The 20,448-nt window shown below is 43.2% G+C and overlaps 1 protein-coding gene across 1 annotated transcript; it reads right to left on the reverse strand.

The window, feature by feature from the left end:
* Window positions 1–1,519: 1,519 nt before the first annotated feature.
* Window positions 1,520–15,838, reverse strand: si:dkey-157g16.6 (uncharacterized protein LOC561837 homolog). The gene is made up of 3 exons (XM_034877010.1): window positions 15,657–15,838; window positions 14,379–14,519; window positions 1,520–4,431 (listed from the first exon to the last, which is right to left on the reverse strand). Exons 2-3 carry the CDS (start codon window positions 14,401–14,403, stop codon window positions 2,384–2,386), a joined length of 2,073 nt encoding a protein of 690 aa, XP_034732901.1. The 5' UTR covers window positions 14,404–14,519; window positions 15,657–15,838; the 3' UTR covers window positions 1,520–2,383.
* Between the last annotated feature and the right edge of the window lie 4,610 nt (window positions 15,839–20,448).

Genomic DNA, 20,448 nt, shown 5'->3' on the forward strand with positions numbered 1-20,448 from the left:
AAACATGTACAAAATAAAAGCTTTTGTTTTGTTGGACAAACTGTCGGGAGTAGTGGGAACAACAACAATTCAAAATGTAGCTACACGGACCTCTAAATCATCATTATTATTTAATTTCATTACATTTGAATACATGTTAGGATTATTGAGACCATGCCGCTTGAGGCAGGGGTTGTATTGCAAGTTGTAAATGTGTTTTCAGTTTCTGAGACAGTGATCAGTTTGCACAGCAGGGGTCACTCTGATTGATCTGGCTGTATGGCATGACTGAAGCCACCAGCTGGAGAGGGACGGCTGCACTGTGATATAGGGTTGCTGGACATCAATCAGACCATTTCCACTCCAGAGGAATCAGTACAGGGATAGGGAAGGGGATGGAGGAGGGGGGGTGAGGATACAACCACTGGGGTTTGTGGCCAAGGGGCAATCCAATCTAATGAGATTGCACTAGGGAGAGAAAAAAAAGAAAAATAATGATAAGGCAGGGAGGGAGGGAGAGACAGAGAGAGGAAAGGGCAGCGGGAAATAGTACATCATTCTGTGTATACCTCCTCAGGACGATGGCAATAGTCTAATACGACGACCTCTGTACCAGCAGTCCAGTGACCGGGTTTTTTCCAGCTTGTTAAAACAGAAATGTAGGACTGGTGGAAAAGGAGAGATTTGTCTGGATCGCTGTCATGTTAGGTTCAACCACAATGTGTACACATAAACTGGGAATTTTCAGACTTTGGGATTAGCTGAAAGCTTCATATAACAACGTCATCTTTAGATTTCTTTATTTAAAAGGGACAACGCACTTTAATCAACATGAGTACAGAGTCCAACGTTTAAATATGCCAGATTTAGCCATATAGGCTAATTGCAGTCACTAATTCTTTAAGCTTTATAATTTTGCATCTGTGTTTTTGTTTGTTTTCTTCATCTAAGGTATTTTGTGCTCAGGTGTTCACTGTGGGCGCACATGTATGATTGTGTATGTTGTATTTACATTTTTAAATTATGTTTTGCAGCCATAAAACTATAAACAGCAGACATGCATATACAGGATATGTAAACACTAAATAACACAGGGATTTTTAAGCAGTTTGTCCAACAAAAAAAGGAATATTTCTGTACTCTACATAGCATTTCTTGAAGACAATCATCACTCCACCATAAACTACAATAAAAATAAAGGGTAAAAGAACAGAAAAGAAAACAGATTTATATATTCATATATAATAACACATGGATTTATGGCATCAAATATCCTTTGAAATACCTGAATTACATTCAATGTTACTCTTTGTAGCATATTCAAGTTTCTCTCCCGAGGTAAAAGCCCAACTGTAGTGGGTATCACAAGACTGTCAGGTTTCTCCTCGCTCCTTTCGCTCGCTCTACGCCACTCTCTACTAAGACCCTAAGATTACATACATTCTTTATTTCATATTTCTGAGGTAAAGAAATTCTTCCTGAGCATTTCCAACAAGACTAAATATAAGAAAACAAAAAAGAGTAAATGAAAGAGAAACTTTGTTTTCGAAGTGAGATTCTCAGGAAAACTGCAGATGATGAGGAATGTGAGAATGAGAACAAATGTACGTGGAATTTAAGGACAACAACCCAACAGTAATAAAGTAATTACCACAACCAAACCTGGCGAGTGTAACTGCAAGGTTTTACTTGAAAAACGTAACTGCTGGGATGGACAGCAGAATGCTCGGATTTGTAATAAAAGTCTTTTGATTTTACTTTAGTTTTTTGGAATAACAAGGACTAACTTTTGATTTGGTGAGAAGCTATCGAGAAAGAATAATTTATTGTGATTTTGAAGACCTGATTTGGAAGTCTGTTTTGAGAAATATAGAAACACTGCTGATTATGCATTTGGTTTGACACCTTTTTGGTCAAAAACTGTGGTCTGCTAAAATGATCCCAAGCCCTTCGTACTGAATAATTAGTGACAGTCCAATGACTAAATCAACATTAGGATAACATGGAAGTGGACTGGCAATAAATAGGATCCTGAGAGTAGCAGTCAAAGGGGGATTTTCGCCAAACCCTGATTATCCATAATCTTGGACCACATCACCTAGCAACTAATAATTGATTTTGTCCCGGACCAAGGCTAATCAGGATCTCTGAGAGTTTCCAAATAGAATATAATCTGATTTTCCTGTTAGCCAAAAGACTAATACACTACCCCACTCAACAAGGCCTATTCATCTTTCTTTTCTTTGGGAAAAATAAAATATTGCGGATATTCATACGAAAACAATCATTGAGCTTCACTGGTTCTTTTGGCTGCATAATCTGTAATTACAAAACAACAAAACATTCCCATGGCTTTCCAATGCAGGGTCATAATGCAGTCCGTTTACAGTGACTTGTTGCTTTCTCAGTGGTTATACATCTTGCTCCACTCTATACAAGTATCCAGTTCTTTTGTGGTGGTGTGTGGGCGCACCTTGCAGAAGGCATTCTCAAAGTCTGTGAAGGCTGGGGGTTTGGAGGATGTGGGGTGGCCATGCATGGCCCCAGTGGGAGAGGATGCTGAGGAGAGTGCCTGCTGGCTGAGCTGAAGCAGCTCCCACACTGAGAAGCCCTCTGTGCGCTGCAGCACAGCGCTCAGCTCCCTCTCGCTCAGGCTGCAGCCCTGGGGCGACAGCGCCTGCAGCAGCACCTGCCTGCGCATACCTACATCTGGTAGGCCAACGTGATATCGCTTGGCAAAGCTCCGGTGGACTGCATCTTGCAGCAGATCTGGCCTTCCAGTGGCACAAACAAGAATCACCAGACCTGTGGTCCCCACCTGGGCTTTCTCCAGGGTGGTGGTCAGCAGACTCTGGCTCAGCCCCTCTTCTTCCATGGCCTCCACCTGGCTGAGCAGCACCACGGAGGGCTGCCGTGCCCCCGCCACCTGCAAAAGAGACCCCAGAATGTGCTCTGCCTCAGCCTTCCCTTTAGAAGCCAGTATGGCTCCACTCAACCGATAGAAGGAAGCCCCCAACTGTGAAGCCAAAGAACGAGTCAACGTCGTCTTACCCCCTCCTCGGGGACCAAACAGCAGGACGGTTCTTGGTGGTCGCATTACTGGACTGGGCCTCAACACGGGCCACAGCAGGTCCTCCTCCAGGGCGGCCTTGACATGGGTGAGCCCAGCCAGCTCTCCCCAGCCCAGTGCCGGGCTGCAGTCAAGTAACTCCCCATTAACAAGGTCCAACAGTCGGGGGTCTGGGCTCTTCATAGTCTCAACAGCTGGAGCACACAATGGAGGGCGTTTGTGGGCCTGGGAGCGGTTCTGTTGCTGTTGGATGAAACCCTGCTCTGCCCCGCCATTCTCCCCTGTCATGCCCACTGGAGGGCTGTACTCCCCAGCCGCCCCATACTGAGGAGACACCAGGGGCTGGGAGGAGGGCTTACTGGGCTTGAAGGTTTGAGGGTCTGTGCTGCCTGAACTACTGAAGCCATTTCCCCGGCACTCTGTTTTGTCATTCACACTGTAGGGTGAGTTCCCCCCAGCCTTTAAGGGGTCATAGCTATATTTTCTGTAACGAGACCCATCCCCACTTTCATCGTCTTCTACGCTCATCTCAAAAGCTTTTCTTTTTAATGTCCCGCCAGACTCAGATGTCCCAAGGTTGGTGCTCTGGTAACTATAACTGCCTCCTAACAGTGTGGGCCTTGAGGGAACAGGAGTAGGGGCTTGTAGACCTGAGGGCAGGTAGGTTGCAGAGGGGTGGCTGTAGCTAGGGGCAAGGCTGGTATGGGGAGGATATGTGCTAGGTGAGTAGTTATAGACAGGCGTGGTAGGGCTATAGCTGGGCAGTAGGGTAGGGGTGGATTGGAGAGTGTGGAGGGAGGCAGGGGGAAGTGCTGCATTGGGTTGGGGACAGTACCCTGATGAAAGATAGGTGCCATTGTAGCTAGAGGGGTACTCGTTGGAGCCACTACAGGAGCTGCTGCCACTGTAGCCTGAGTCTGAGAGGTTACTGTTCACTATCGAAACACTACTAACCCCTGGAGGACCTGCAGATGTGGCCACAGTTTTGGAACCTGAGAGGCTGTCATGGCCTCCAGGGGGCACAAGGGAATAGGAGGCATCAGTGCTGTGTGTCAGTGGCCAGGGCTCCAGCTCAGTCTTTGGGACATTGAGGCCCCCAAAGGCCCCTGGCTCTGGGTAGGTGCCCACAGTCGGTGGCCGATCATATGGTGAGTCTAGCAGGCCAGAATACTTCTCAGCATAACGTTTCAACAAGTTGGAAGCTGTGAGAGCAGAGATGTCGTCATTGGCCCAGGCGTAGTTGGAGCCACTGCGACCGCGGCCAGGGTAGAATTCCGACTTGTGGGCCGGAGAGGAGGTGGTAGAGGAGACGTCAAGGTGCTGCTCAGGCCACTGGCTGAGGGGTTGGGCATGCTCTGGGTTCCAGTGCATCTTTAACAGGCCTGACAAGAGAAGCACACAAAGAAAACAGGTCATATTTGTCCTCTAACTACAATTATGTCAGAAAATAGCTAATTGATGGTGAAGGAGTTATTGTATCTTAAAGAACGTGTGTGCAGCATTGTGGTCATGATAAATAATTCATTAGGGTCCAGCACAGCATCTACAGTATCTTAATTGATTCCTCTCCCGTGAGTGGGAAATAGAGAATTTTTTCCCTTTATTAGCTTTGATTGATAAGTGAAAAAATTCTTAAAGTGAGACTTCTTCCATTTACCTAAAATGCAAACATCATCCAAGGTACAAAAAAAGTAATGTTTTGTTACAGTGAAATAGCTTTTTTAAATTATTATTATAATTTCTTTAATTTGGCACACTCTGCAAGAACTGAGACACTACGGAGTAAAAATGACATGTTTTTTATTTTTGGTCTATTTATTAAGTGCTTTGAGATCTGTTTTACCATGCTGCGACACAGTATCCCCCTGATAATTTTTCACAGACACAAATTGTTTTGACTACTGGATGTCACAGCAAGGAAACCATACTTGTTGTAAGAAACACTCCTTTCAACCAAAAATAACCTACAATAGTCTACATTCAGTTTAATGTAGATTAGTAAGATAAACAGCGCACAGTAATACGCTCGTCCATGACCGCCATCCTTAGCACAGTGAAACATGTCTGAGCTTCTCGTCTCTAAGCAGCTAGTGATAAGAAATGGCTTCTTTTTTTTGTTAAAGGAATCTTTTTTAGTGTTGCCATGCATGTTAGCAGAAGAAGCTCATATTTCCCAGAGAGGGGGAGAAAGGTAAAGGGGAGGTGAAGGGAGAAAGAGAAAGCTGCAGAAGAGAGAGAGAGTGAAAGCAGATCAGTCGGTTAGATGTGTTGTTTTGCAGTTTCCCAGCTTATGTTAGAGTAGTGATAAGATCCTACTAATATTCCCTGTACTGCTAACATCTGCAGGTCTCCCAGAGGACCTATTGTTATCTCACTGTGCATGTTGCTCTGAATGCATGCTCTCCCCACCCTGCACCCCCACCTACCACCCACCAATCCACCCACCCACAGTACTCCAGAGCTCCAAAGGCCCAGTGGCCGGGTGGACAGAGAGAGGGAGGGAGGGAGGAAGAGGGGAAACAGTGTGTGTGTGTGTGTGTGGACAGTGTTGTGGAGAGAGTGAGAAAGAAAGAAAGAAAGAAAGAAAGAAAGAAAGAAAGAAAGCGGGGGTTGGGTTTGGAATTGCAGCATAGAGTACTATTCATCAGCACAGTCTCCCATGGAACATTGGGAAAGTGGAATGTCTGTTCCTCTGGCTGACTTCAGCACTGACCGAGCTCTGATTGATCATGGCTGCTATGCACCAAGCGCATCGCAGAGCTAGCAGACATGGATGATGAAAAAGAGATTTTGTAACATGTGCTGTTTTTCCTCCATGCCCCCTCATGCAAAGGTCTTATATTCCATTAAAACATTTAACTGGCATAACTGTGTGGAAGATGCATATGCTTGGCTGTCTATTCCTTTGCTATAATGAATCTGCTATTGTCGCTATGTTCAACTGTACATTTTTACATCTAAAGAGTAGATATTTGTAAGTATTATACCACAAAAGGATAGTTATAGAATTGTCTATTTCATAAAGACGCTAGCTTTTGCTGAGGCATTGGCTTGACATTCCACACATAGCTTGGCATTATTGAACTGTCACAATTTACCCTGAGGGGAGGACTTCTACAGCCAAAAAACAGGAAGGTAAAAAGGAATATGGCAAAAGTTGTCATTACTGGTCTCTCTGCCTTGTCTTCTGTGGACACCTGATGATTCATTATTCATGGCCGTCTTCGTGTGTGGAGCCAGGCTTCTTATTGCCATTTAAATCAAATCTCAATATCCACAGCCTGCGATTCTGCTTCTGCTCCCTCTAGCTTTGCCCTCTTTATTTACCCTTTTTCCAAACCACCCCATGTGTGTTTTCAGATTACAGCCGTTATTTATTCAGTCCAATGAGACCAACAGACCAGATGGCCATTGGATTATCATGTCCTTCATATTCAAATCCACTGCCTTAAGTTCCCAATGGCCGACCAGTTCAAGTACTCTCCTAAGCTTCAGTCAACCCACACACCCACCACAGCAAAATGTAAAGGAACATTCTCACACTCTGTTTACTTATTACAAACATGCTGAAGACATTGTCTTGTCCACACCCAGATTACCACATATTTTTGTGGTCTGACTTGCAGGTCTTTGTCCGGCTGCAGAAACCATATATGTCCTGCAGGCCCTTCCCATCTGCAGCCCAACCAGTTTGCGAGCAGCCCCAATAATGGGGCCTGTGTGTGACAGAGATGGATGAGAGCCCAGGGGAGCTCATAAAACCTGCAGCGGGTAGGGAGGGATAGAGGAGGGAGGGGAGGGAGTGGACAGCAGGCGCTTCGTCCTCTCTAAGCGGACATTAGAGGACTCAGTGAGGTGGGCTAACTGCTGTCCACTCTATCATCAGAGTAGCACCAACACAGAATGGACTTCTCTCACACTACCCCCTTGAACAACTTAATGACCAGCTGCGCATACCTGAAGAACCTATTCCCTGTTAAATCTGATAGTAATTACTTTCTCAAATAAAATGCATTACACTCAAAAATTCTTTCTGTATGTAAACAGTGAGTTCAATGATGGTTGGCAACCATTCACTTCCCTGATGAACACAGCAGGGTTGCAGAGCAATTTAGCCCTCATGTAATTAGATCTTGGCCTATGCTGGACTGTGGTTTTTAGAGCAGTAGTGCGCCACAATAAACTGAGCCAGCTATAATCTAAATTTCTGCTTAAATCAGAGCTCTCATGTATATTAATTCACTGGAGGGGCAGGAAGAAAGCTAAGATTAGAAGCAGGAAATCAGGACAATGTGGACATTCTGTGTGTACCAGCAGTGCAATCACTAGGTTAACATTAATATGTATTTCAGAATGATCCTAGATTTTAAATTATCCTACCCAACACGAAATAAACATACACTGCTAAAATAATTTGTGAATTTTGTAATCCAGATGCAAATAGTCATGTTTCAACGTTTGGTATTACTTTTATACTTTTCTCAATGCTGTGACATTACTCTCTTCTGCCACCTCCCCATCAGTTGATCAGATATCTTACTCATATTAGAGGAGGATTATGGAGGGGAAATTACATGTATTAAGAATGGACAAGGACATCAGTTTGTTTGAAAATAGGAATCCTGTCCTCATTCAATCATTTTGGAGGCTTTTATTTGTGTTGTCAATATAAGTAAAGCTGCTCTGTGATCCAGTTACAAAGGGGTGGGACGAGTATTTCTTTGAAATTCTTTTACTAGGATAAGCCCTTGAGATGTGCCATCTCGTTTTCGAGGGGGTCCTGGACAATATACCACACAAAAAACAAAACAGGTTGTAATGACCAAGTTAACATAATTAGTGAGGAGACTTTTCTATTGACCGATGGCCTTACTTCTGCCAAGAAGAGCTTGATAAGAACCTTATATCTATGCACATGAAACTTCCCACTGTGTGTGTGTATGTTTTCGGCCCCAGGAGAGACAGATGTTCTTCAGCTGACCGCGTTACTGTCTGTGCAGCCATTGTTGTGGATGTCCGTCCAGCAGACGTGCGCGGCTCGGACAATCCAGTTGGCCCTGAGACAAAGCCAAAAGGATCCTATTGTCAGGGGCCTGTCTAATTATGGAAATCTTATTAATCTATTCAGCAGCAGTCCACTGACAGCTTTTGTGTCAGCCTGGGATTTATTGATGGACCTGTGTGAGCTGCATCCTATTGTAGGAGTGCGTGATGAAGGCAGTGGCACGGCTCCCTTAAGAAGAACCAGCTTAACTTTGAGGCGGACCTAATATTAAAATTAGACCACTTATGGCTCAGGGGGAGTATGTTAGGTTCATCTGTGATTTCTGCCCCCAAATTGTCCAATCTGCCATCTACAAAGTCACTGAAATGTCTTAAATGTGGAGTAGTTGAAACTGAAGTAGTTTTTGGCCTATAAGGGCTCCTAGTTCACCAGACTGTGTTGTGGTTTCCCATAAAAGAAGTATTAGTGGCTGAGGTGAAACGTTATCCTGGCAGGAAACCCGGAGACGGAGAGCTCCAGTGCCGTTTCACAGCTCCCCTGAGGTTGCTTTCCCCTTCTCCCTTCCCGGCACTTTTGTTTTCCCTGCTACAAGGAACAAAACGGACACGGATGCGACAACCCTTCTGGGACAGTCTACTATTAAACCCTGCCGATTGTGAAGAGGCTGCTTGTAAACAAGAGCACCATGGATCAATCTAATCAGGGCTCTGTTCAAGGCTGAGTTCTACCCCCTTCCCACCGAGAGAAAACATCGTACGTCCACACAGAGGCATGAATTAGGGAGAGCAATGTGCATTTACATAAATCTATAAACCACCACATCTTCTGTTCTTAACTTCTTATAAAACATGAATAATCATCATGAAGCAAACCTGCAGGTGTTTGCTTTGCTGGTCATCTTCACACCAAGAAAAAGGCAAGAATTTCCTGCAGAATTAAAACGTCAGCCTCAAAGTCAAACAGAGTTTTCTGTGGAGGAATTGTTCCTCTGCTTTAAATAAATCTGTAGGCCCCAAAGACTTCCACAAAAAGAGTTATTCTATCTGTTCAACAAGAAGGTAAAATATGTTGAAAATTCTAGGGTGGGAAATTACTTAAAAGAAAGGCATGCGTCAAATTGTTTTGAGACTGCTGCTTCAGCTGTCATGGCAGTACGACAGGGATCTCAGAGACACACTCTTTAAAAAGAAAAGTTTAAAATGAATGCAGTTACAATTCAGAGCCAAGTGGCATACCAAAGGGGAATGACAGGCAGAAAGTAAAGAGAAGGGCAGAGTTTGACAGACATTATGTGTATGCTGATGCATCACAAACTTGATGCTCAGATGACTGCATCAGTTATGTTTTCAGCAAGTGCATGCTGATGAAGGAGTTATTTGATGAAATTTGCTGCTCGCTGGACAGAAATATGTAAAATAAAGTATGTCTTTCTTCAAGATCTTCCAATACAGCCAATAATCTGCTTTAAACAACCAAGGACTGAGTTTAGTCCTTGGTTGAGAGAAGCACTCACAATCTCTTATTTATCAGTGTTTTTAATATTGATAAATAAGAGAAGTCCCTTAAGTCATCTGTCCTCAAGTTCACTTTGATTTATGATACTAATATCCAGCAGGACATTCTCACTAGGCTGCTGCCATCCTGCCGCTGCATACTACCTGTTCTGTCATAAAAACACCAATCTGAGAGGCGAGCCACATTTCACAGTATGGCAGGTGGAGACAGTGGAAAATTGTCTCTGGATGTTCTCCCACTATGTGAGAACATTCTATGAAATACACATTTTATTAGCTCTTGTAGGTTGCACCAACATACTGAAAAATTATGATGAATTTCTCACCTATATTTTATGTATGTATGATTATGCATGTTGACAAATGTCAAGTTACCTCTGACAATATTATTCCACAGATGCTGAATGGCCTTATAGTGTTGGGTATTATCAAAAAGCTGTTAAAGGAAATTTTTGCTGGTCAGTCCTAGAGGCCATTTTGAAAGCACCTTAAGACAGGGATAATGCGCCCAACGGACAACAGGGATCATAATTCATCAGACATGCATTACTGGCCATTGCTAGTGAACATTATAATGAATCTTTGCGTTAGTCACAACGCTGCCATCAATCAAAAGAAACACAATCCCACACTCCCACTATGCCTCTCGCTCCCTGTGTCTCATCTGCTCCCTCTTTCATGGCCCTAAAAACATCTAATAACAGAAGAGTGCGGGAGCTCTGGTGGGGAGTTGTCACACCTGCTGCCCAGTGCACGAGCAGACGCAGCTCTTTTCAAACACGCCTCACCAGTCCAATCCCAGGAGGAAGGAGCCCATCTCCTGCAGTGGCATTGAGGGATGTCCTCTGCGTGTGTCTCTCTCTATCTCTGAACAATCCTCTCTCTGTGGACAGACCTATCTGCACTCCACGTATCAGAATAACATTTTGACGTACTCTGTTTTTTGTTTTGTTTCAGGCCTGCTATTAGAACAGTTTTTGTCAGTGTTTGCAGCTAATATGGTTTTATTAGGAAGTATGACAACATTTTATTGAGTATTTTGAAGTCAATAATCAAATAATACCACCCTTGTTTGAAATAAAAATTTAATTAGGATAAAAGAAATAAACAGAATAAAACAAGCTTCCATGTGGTAAATCTCCAATTTATTAGCGGTCAACAATAGTGTCATTAAAAGTTGTTGTTTTGCAGAGTGAATGGAGAGCAGCAGTAGCCAAACTACTTGATGGCATTGGTTAATGGTTGATTAATTGATAAATGTGTTTATAAATGCTTATAATAGTGCAGCAAAAAGCAAAGTCCCATCTGAGAGCATGCTCATTTTACAGCCCTTATTGCAGCACTCTTCAAAACTAGAAAGCCTCCGGAATAATTGCTGCATGCGTCACTTCATGCTCGTAATTTTAGAAACAACTCCCCCATCCCCCGTGCCTGCTAATGCACGTCCACAAATGGCAGAACCCTGTCAAACCAACCCCCTTAAAGACAAAACAGGGTCCCTATTTTCTGTGACTGCAGGCTGGCTTTAGGTCATTGTGTCCACTAATATATCAAAGAACAGCTGTCCAAAGGGTCTGTGATGACCAATCACCCCTTCCATCTGTCTCCCTCGCCCAATCTCTGTTCTATCTCCCCCTCCTCAGTTCTATCTTGTGCTTGAAACCTCCTTCTTTCCCCAGATCCCCCGCCCCCCCCTTATTTTGCATTACCTCCTTTCTGTCCATATCCCTTGGCCACTCTGTGCTCCCAGCTTATACTCTCAGCACATGGACAGCTCTGGGATTTTTTTTTCTGTTAGTACCCACACAAACAAGAGGAAACTCTATATATAAACAGCAACACAGTGCATTTTATGATAACAGCACTATAAACACCTAATGGCTTAACGATTAAAGTGTGTTTTTTCTTAAGCATGCTCATTTACTAATTAGCTGTGCCGGTGTGAAAGAAGTTGTGTCTCACTGTCCAGCTCTGAATTGTGCTGCCTCAGGAATCTAGTGAAGTGTTGCCATCCAAATGTTCCTTACCACCTTGCATCTTAATTGGGCCCTTAACAGGAGCGGAGTTCTCCTTAATGAGCTGATGAACCCTCAGAGAGACAGAGCACAGGGCCAGTAGACTCACATGGCCCTGAGTCCCTAACCTTCTTTTCTTGTGGCTACATGCAAACATACACACATACACACAACCACACACACTGGGGGCTAATTAGAGCCCATTCACACCCTACACTAATGATCCGAGCTCTTATTCACACACACTTCAGCAGGCTGTGTACTTAAGGGCCTCACAGGCCCCTCCAATGCAGCACTCATACCAATGTGCCTACAATGGACGCTGACGCAGCCCTCCAACCGGCTCCTACAGAGGCTAAGATGAGATCTACTGTTTTTTCTATACAAACTACTTCATGACTTAGCCGAGTCATTCACAAAGACACTTGTACAAAGCATAAAAACAGAGCCAGGCGGAGAAAGGAGAGGGAGAGGGGTCAGTCAGAGGAGAGCTATAAAAACTGCCAGATCTAAACTCCTGTGTGTGGTTGCTCTGTGTGTGTGTGTGTGTGTGTGTGTGTGTGTGTGTGTGCGAGTGTGTGTTGTTATAAAAGAAAAGGTATCGCTACACCAGCGGGGCCCTAGCAACAAGAGTTAGGGCACTCCTGGGTTGGCGGCCTGGGACTGATTTAAGAGTGTGTTTGAAGTGCAGATTACAGATTCTTTGCACCAAATCCCTCCAGGAGTATCCATGGCCCCTGGAATCTCTCTCAGATTTCTTCTCAGGTCCTGGTGTAGCTACTTGCCCCAGCTTGAAGTACTCTGGACCGGCCGGAGACAAGGGCTGAGGCCGGACACGCCAGGGTAGAAAGAGACACACACTGGCTGAATGTAGGATCTGTAATAGCAGTTCTGATAACAAAGAGTAGTGTGTTTGTGGGTATACCTGCCCTAACCGTGTGCATTAATACAATGAGAGAATCTATGTGCAGGGACAGAAATGCCTACAGCAGGAGTTAGAAGTAGCATTGGAAAGCGGGAATGCTCCGAATTCCCACAAGGGGATTCCAACATGGAGGTGAGAGTCTTCGCATCTCCTGCACATATTCAAAGTTCCTCACAGTCTGACTTTTGCGCCGTAGAACCATGACCACAGTCTTTAAGTAAAGGCCAGTGAGCTGCAGTGTCATTAGTGAGCACAGCAGTGTGTTTGTGTGTCACTGGTCTGAGAGTAAACAATGTGACTACCTAACACTGCTGTGTGCGCTCATACGTTCCTACTGTCCACATACAAGCACACTGACAAGCTGTTCTGAAACAATCTCACCGCTGCAGAAACTCAGCTGAACAGAGCTACACTGTACATGAAGAACATGAAGCTTCTGGACAGAGCAGATGAAAACCAGCAGTACGCATCCTGATCGTAAAAGCAAATCTCACACACACAAAGGCAAGTACTTAGTGTACTGGAAGATTCCCATGAAGGACCAGCAGTGTGCCGACTCTAAAGGCATGCTAATTATTCCACCAGCAGTTTGTGACATTCTTGGATGTGTTGTCTACTTTAGCAGCAGGAACAGTGTATTCAGTCAGTGTGGACTAGCTGGGTGCAGGGAGCTGATGGAAAAACCTCTTAAACTGACTTTGATGGGAAGCAGAGTGCTTGTTCTTGCAAATGAACTGTCCATCAGTTTTATTTGAGCAATCAGCCTAATTAGATTTACAGCTATAAACATCTTTTAATGGGAAAATAAAAACATAGCTGGAAGAAACAGGCTTTAAATCAACATCATCAGGAACCTCTTGTGAGAGGCCATGTTTTAAAACAACACACAAGATCACACTACTTATTGGCAACAAATTTGTAATTCTATCATTTCATTTCATGGGCAGTCGAATAATGCACTAGAGCACTGCCTATTTTATGAGGGAATTTTGAAAAAGCAAACAAAGTGTCATGGTTACTGTCAAACATCGGCTCATGATGCTGTTTTGTCCAGTATGATTTCTCATATCCACACACTTGCCTTACACAGGCTCTGCAGTAAAAAAAAGTTGGTTGCTAAGAAAACTAATTGAACGTTTTTAGCACCCATTATGAACTTATACTTTTTAAATTAAGCATTCTGTTTGATTTCTCCCTCTTTTCTTGTAACTGTCATGCCAATAATGCTCCTTTGATGTGAGTTAAAGAGCTGGGGAAAAGGGGCTCTTGAGGCAGAGGCCACAGAGGCAGCCCCATGCTGGCTGGAAAACAATGCTGTTTTGGAGAGCCAGAGCACTGGACTCAAATGAAACCTGGTGGGAGGGTGCAAAAGGGGGGAGGCCAAAAATGGACATGCCAGTTATTAGGTCAGCATTGAAGGGAGAAAAGAGAGAAAGGGGGAAAAGGGGGGAGAGCAGGGGCAGTGTGTTTGGTGGTACATCCTGAGCTGTATGGGTAAAAGGACACTGGCAGAACCGAGGGGTTCATTCTGCTTAAACCATCAGCCCTTCAACCTCCCTCTGTCCCGCTTCCTTTCCCCATTGGTGTCTTCCGCCTGGTGATGAAACATTCATACAGGGTCGGTGCCCGGGGTTTAGCATTTCCAAAGTGCACGTCAACAAAAAAGTCAGGCTTCTGCAATGAGGTTTGGACATTTTCACAGTTACCTTTGCATTCTTCCTTTTGTTTGCGAACTACAGAACACAGTGTACACTCACGCTAATTTTTGCAGTGGGGGTCATTGATTCAGGCAAAGTCCAACTAGGTCAAGTGGGGCTGTTTGGTGTGACATGCAGTAAGGTAGAGAGAAAGAAGGATGCAGTGTACTCACTATAGGGGACAATAGGACTCAGCATTCTGTGGAGCTGGTCTCAGTATGGAGGGATGCTGTTGTATGAATGCCAGCTAAGGTTAGCGTCCGTCCGGCTGTTGTCCATCACTAGCAGGAGCTCGCACTGACAACAGAACAGCCCTGAGAGAGAGAGAGAGAGAGAGAGAGAGAGAGAGAGAGAGACGCAGTTATAGGCTGCTGCACAATGTCTGGACAAACACTCACATGTCAACCAACCCTTTTACACACCCTCAAACGGCAACACAAACCCAAACACACACGCAGACCAGGATTTACCTGGAGTATGATAGAATTACTGACCAACCTGAGAACCCTATCAGTTTAACACATACAGTCACAACAGTCTCACACACACACACACACACACACACACACACACACAAACACATGCACACAGTCTGCCAAATTGACACACACAAGGGTATTCATTATAGGCAGGCATTAAGCTGATTGAGAAGCTGTGTTCAGCCTCTAAAGAGAGCTTTCTAAATCTGCCTCACAAAAAGACTCATGCATACCATTGCTCTGTGCACTGGGGCATAAAGACTGCATTCTTAGGAGACCTCTCACTTTAGGAGCTGCATAAGGAAAATTCAGAGGAAAAAAGTTCACTGTACTGACATTTTACTTTTTAAGTTCTCTAATATAAAATTGAAATTGAATTGAAATTGAAAATTGCACACAACAGCCATTTAGGTTCTTTCTCAATGCTCTGGAAACCAAAGTAAATCTTTCATCCACGTTGGTGCTAAATTAGTTGCTTCAGAAAATATAGTGTAAAAACAACAGAGATGTCCGAAATCACCTTCCAGTTTTTAAAATATGTGGGGGAAAAATTAGCAACAAATAAACATGTTTCCCTAAATATACAGTCCATCTATAACAAAATGTGAAGCTACTGTAGCTATTGAATAAACTTAACAGTATTTAACAGTAGTGAAGCTACATTATGTCATTTACTGCGTTTGCATATTACACAATTTATCTTTCTTAGTATATATACAAACAAATAAGTTGGTAACCAATTTACACAATGAATCATATACCATTTCATACAAAAGCAAAATTACACAAGGACCACACAGCCGTGCCTGGACCCCAACAGGCTTTCCGTACAACACTGCCTCCAACTACAACCCCTTTTGCTCTGACAGTCAACTTTTAACACCAGACGCGGAGACAAGTCAAACAGCGGGGAGAGCAGCGTGCTATGACAGCAGATCAACACAGAGATGCAGAGAAGACAGGCAGCCTTACCTATTCATGCCTGCATGTCCTCCATCAGATCTGAAAGTGCTACAATAATCCCTGGAGCAGACCAGACTGTGTGTGCACTGCTATGCTTTCTTTTCCACATATGGGGCACAACTCCACTCTCTCTCTCTCTCTCTCTCTCTCCCTCCCTCCCTCCCTCTGCCTCTCTCTCTCTCTCTCTCTCTCTTTCTCTCTCAAGCCAGTGACAACAGAGTAAGCACTGAGCTCCCCTCCCCCTATAGATATCCCATCCCCCTCTCCCTCCCCTCTTTCTCTCTTTATGCTACAAGTATTTAAGTAAGGAGAGAGAGAGAGAGAGAGAGAGTGAAAGAGAGAGAATGAGGGGAAGGCGGCAGAGAGGGTGGAGGACTGACCAATCATGCTCAGGAGGAAAGAGAGGGTGATCATACTGAAGCTTGGACACAGAAGATAGTGGAGAGAGAGAGAGCTTTTGGTTGGAGGGAAATAACCAGGGTAAGTTTGGTTTGCCCTAGGAGGATTAAGAGAGAGCTGAAGAAACAATGATGACATTGTGGTGAAAACACAACAAGGAACAATCTCTTGTCTATTTCTTCTCTGACTGACTCAAACAGATTGTGATCAAGTTACTTGTAAAAAATATAATAATGTACTCCTTACTTATTAAAAAGTACACTACTTAAGTACTTACTTAGTAATTTAACGGCAAAAAAACAGTTACATTAGTTTTTTGTAGCTCAGCTTGGCCCCTTCGAAGAAGCTTTTCAACAAAAACTGCCACACTCACACGTCAGAACAGCTGTATGTAAATCATTTAGAAAACAAGACAATGTGATTTAGCAAGCAGCTATTTTACAGAGGTATTTACTGATTAACAACCAGCTGAACCCCTCGTGAAAGGTCCTAAGTCACTAGCACTCCAGAAGTCCTGTAGCCCTGATCCAGGATCGCCATACTACGTATCACAATCTAGGGGGGTCTTCACCCAGAATCCAGACATCTGAGTCAGTCAGCAGCTCATAAAATTCATAACAAGAAGGATGTTTAAATACAAACTTAACAAGGGTAGGTAATCTTCTTTACAACTTGTAAATTAAAAAAAAAAAAAAAAAACATCAGATGGGTGCAACGTAACAGCATGGCATGATTTAGTTTAATCATGAAACAATTCAATTAAAGTCATAACAAACCATGGAAGCACATACTCAGTGCTGCCACTGACGGCGGGAAGACAAAGACAACCTCTTTTTTAAATTACTGCAGATGCGCAGCACCCCAGTCAACTAGCAAGGACATCATTCTGTAGGCTTACCAGTGGTAATCAAGTCAATTTAGAAGAAAAAACATGCAAACAAGACAACCTTGGAGTGGGAAGCTAACCACATCCATTCACCAGTATGTCCAATGAATGCACTTCAGTGAAAATGATCAACCTCCAATCCAACTCCTGGTAAAACAGCAAGCAAGTCCATCCCCAAATCGTAAATGGAACACTACTGGGATTAGTGACTGGTGAGAAAATAATTTTGAGTTCTTATCCCTTATACTTCTTATTGTTAAAAAAGTAACCATATTAGTGTAACACTGATTATGACAATCACAAATATCATCCAAATAAATCAGGGACAATTCAGTCCTTTTATCTTTTAAGCTGAGTATGTTATGTTCTGTTCTTTATTTATAACTCTGTTTACTGTTTCATGCCATAGTCCGTGTTTGCTCCCTTGTCTTGTCTAGTTGTAGTTCCTGTCTTGTGTCGTCCTGTGAGTGTCTGTTCTGGTTCCTGTTTTATTTTGAAGGTCTGGGTTTTCTGTTTTGTTGTGTCTAGTTTTTCTTTCCTGTATCACGCTTGTGATTACCTGACGTTTTCAACCTGTTTCCCAGCCCTTGTGTCACCTGCCTGTTGTTACCCAATTTATTTAGTCTTTGTGTTACCTTTGTCCTTTGTCAGATCATTGTAGTGTTTTTGGTGGGTTTGTTTGTCTCTGGTTCCTGTCGTTGTGCTCTGCGTTTTTTCTGTTCTTTCTCGTTTAGACGTTTTTGTATTTTTTCCTTGTGTCATTTGTTTTTGCTATTTGGATCCCTGTGTTGTCTTGGACTCTTTGTTAAATAAATCCTCGTATTCGACTCTCTCCTGCCAGCCTGCCTATCTCTGCTTTTGGGTCCTCATATTCCCCAGGAACTCTAACAGAGTAGGTGTGTGGCATTCACAGCAACCCTTTTCAAAGAGAACAAAATCCAAAAGCTAAACAAGCAATAGTTGTAGTACCCACTACAATAAATAGTGTTACATATATTTGATGTGTTTATGATCCAATATTTATGTCACCCAGAAATGTTTCTAAGCTCCATCTATCTCATGGTCAGGTGATGTTCCAGTTTCATTTACTCACTCTTCACACACAGCTGTCAGGCTGTTTTTAGCGCCACACTGAGGGCCACATGGTCAAGTCATCTCCTCCTGTTACACAGAGCCAGTACCAGTCAAGATGCCATGTTGCACAAGCTACAGGACACCAAACACACACACACACACACACACACACAAACACACACTGTAATAGGTTTTAATCTACAGTTAACAATAGGAATAATCCTGTGAGCAGTGCTCACCATTTAATTGCTTTTCTTTGCCTGTGATTTTAGCTGTTTTCATTGTAAATCGACATTATAGGCATTAAGAGCTATAGTCAAAATGCCAACACTAGGACTGATCCTGATCCTGATCGGTTAATTTTCATAATATGGGTTATCGTTATAGCCCAAAACGGTTAACATTATACACATTTCTAGGAACATATTTCTAAAAAAGAAGTCAAGTACATAATGTAAGCAATTTAAAGCGGTTTGGTATACTGTATAGTTTCATATAAAACCTCATGTTAGCCAACTTGTATAAAACATAAAATGAAAGCAAACTGTAAAATTATCACCCAAACTGTCCATTATAAACACCATCAGTTTGCTGACCAACTTTCTGGTTCTACTTTGTTGGTAGGCCTTGGCGTATTGCACATCCAAACAATTGTACTGCACAGTTTCCTGTGCAATGTTGGCTTGTTTTCAACTTCTTTGATCATCAGACTGCTCGTGTTTTTTGATTATCAGACTCAATGTCATGGTGTTCCCGAATACTAGAGAGTATGATGTTTTAACCGTGAAGTGATGGCCAAAATTAGAAAAAATAAAAGCCAAATTGTAATGAACCATAATTATTCTTTAAACACACAGCCTCTGAAAAGGCTAAGACACGTGGGTTGAGCTATTTTAGTAGATGCCCAAGTGGTCAGTGACATGGCTAAAATTGGAATGTAGGGCAATAAAACCATTGAAGGAAACGCTGCAACTCATTAGAGTGGTTACAAAACTTAACACACCCAGTGAGTCCCAGTTCAGGGCCACAATTAGACTCCTTAATGTTTCCCTAATATGGGATCCTCAATAGATTTGCTAATGGTGTCTCTGTGGGGGGTTAGGTGAGGGTACGGTTGAGTTAGGATGTTGAAAGCAGACAACTCTGGCGCTTTCTCTATCACTCTATTGCCTTATTAGTGCTGAGGCAGCAGTGTGTGGACACAGGCAGCCTGCTGAGCCCAGCATTACTGAAGCACAAAGACTTCAGGGCCCCAGGACACGAGACAAGCCAAAAACTGAGAAAAAATAAGAGTTTGAATGAGACAGAGACGGAACAGGTACTCCTGCACAGACTAGTTCCCAAGTTACAGGAGTGATTGTAACAGGTGTCAGCCTTAAAGATCCCGCCCCCTTCTCTGATATGCATTAAGATATTTCTGCACACTTGTGACAGCTCAGGCTCCCCAAACGATCAGAGGACAATCAGTCCAGTGGACAATGTGGGACATGGCTTACTGTCAGGGCTGGGAGGCTGCGTAGGTGCCTGGTGGTTGGAGGTTAATGGAGAGATATGAGAGGTAGACAAAAGAGCCATGGCAGGCTGAAAATGACTCCTGAATGGACAAAGGGTACAGGTCAACACGCTAGCGTTTGACCTCACACTCCATGGCACGTCAACTCAACACCTCCATTCAGCAGGTTGTTCCTGCAACGATGAACTATGTTGGCAGATCAGCTAGTTTTATCAAGCTAAACTGATGAATCAGGCTTATATTTAATTAAGTTAAATGAAAATCTGCATGCAGCCCAGCCCCACAGGGTGATTAGCTAAGCAAAATATAATGCTTAATGGCTTTATAGACATAGTTCCTCATCTTAGAAGGAGGGAGTCAAAGTTGTAGATCCTAATGAAAATACAGTAGAATCAACCTCATGCACACCTTTATAACTAACATCATAAAACTGGTAAAGTTCAGAGTGCTAGGCCATGTGTGTAAGGACAGTGATGGTGTATTCTAGCTGTCATATGCACAGTGTGGTTGTATAAATTGGAATATAAATATAAATAGGAGGGGTGTGAGGGCTGTCAGTTTGAAAACATATTTGCCAATCAGCTGTCAGTATTTCAGCAAGTTGTATAAACAGCTGAAGCTAAGTGTTGATTACCTAGTCAGATTTTTGACTACTGACATGAAGTCTGAGCCACAGTGTTGTATCCCATGTTCAAAAGCTGCCTATTTTACCAGAAAAGGGTCCTTTATACTGTCATTATTACCTATAAAGTGTCAGTGTGACACAGTTGCTAAAAAACGTTTAAAACCACTCAGAAATGTCTGTAAATTCCAGAAAGAACAAGAGAATTCATGGATTATCAGTCAAAAAGGAATTATTTGTCTTGTGAACATACATAAAAACGAATGCACCTGTGTTATTTAAAAGTCCATAGTTGACATTGTAGATC

The sequence above is a fragment of the Etheostoma cragini genome, chromosome 7, assembly GCF_013103735.1.
Source record: "Etheostoma cragini isolate CJK2018 chromosome 7, CSU_Ecrag_1.0, whole genome shotgun sequence".
NCBI classification, from domain to species: Eukaryota; Metazoa; Chordata; class Actinopteri; order Perciformes; family Percidae; genus Etheostoma; species Etheostoma cragini.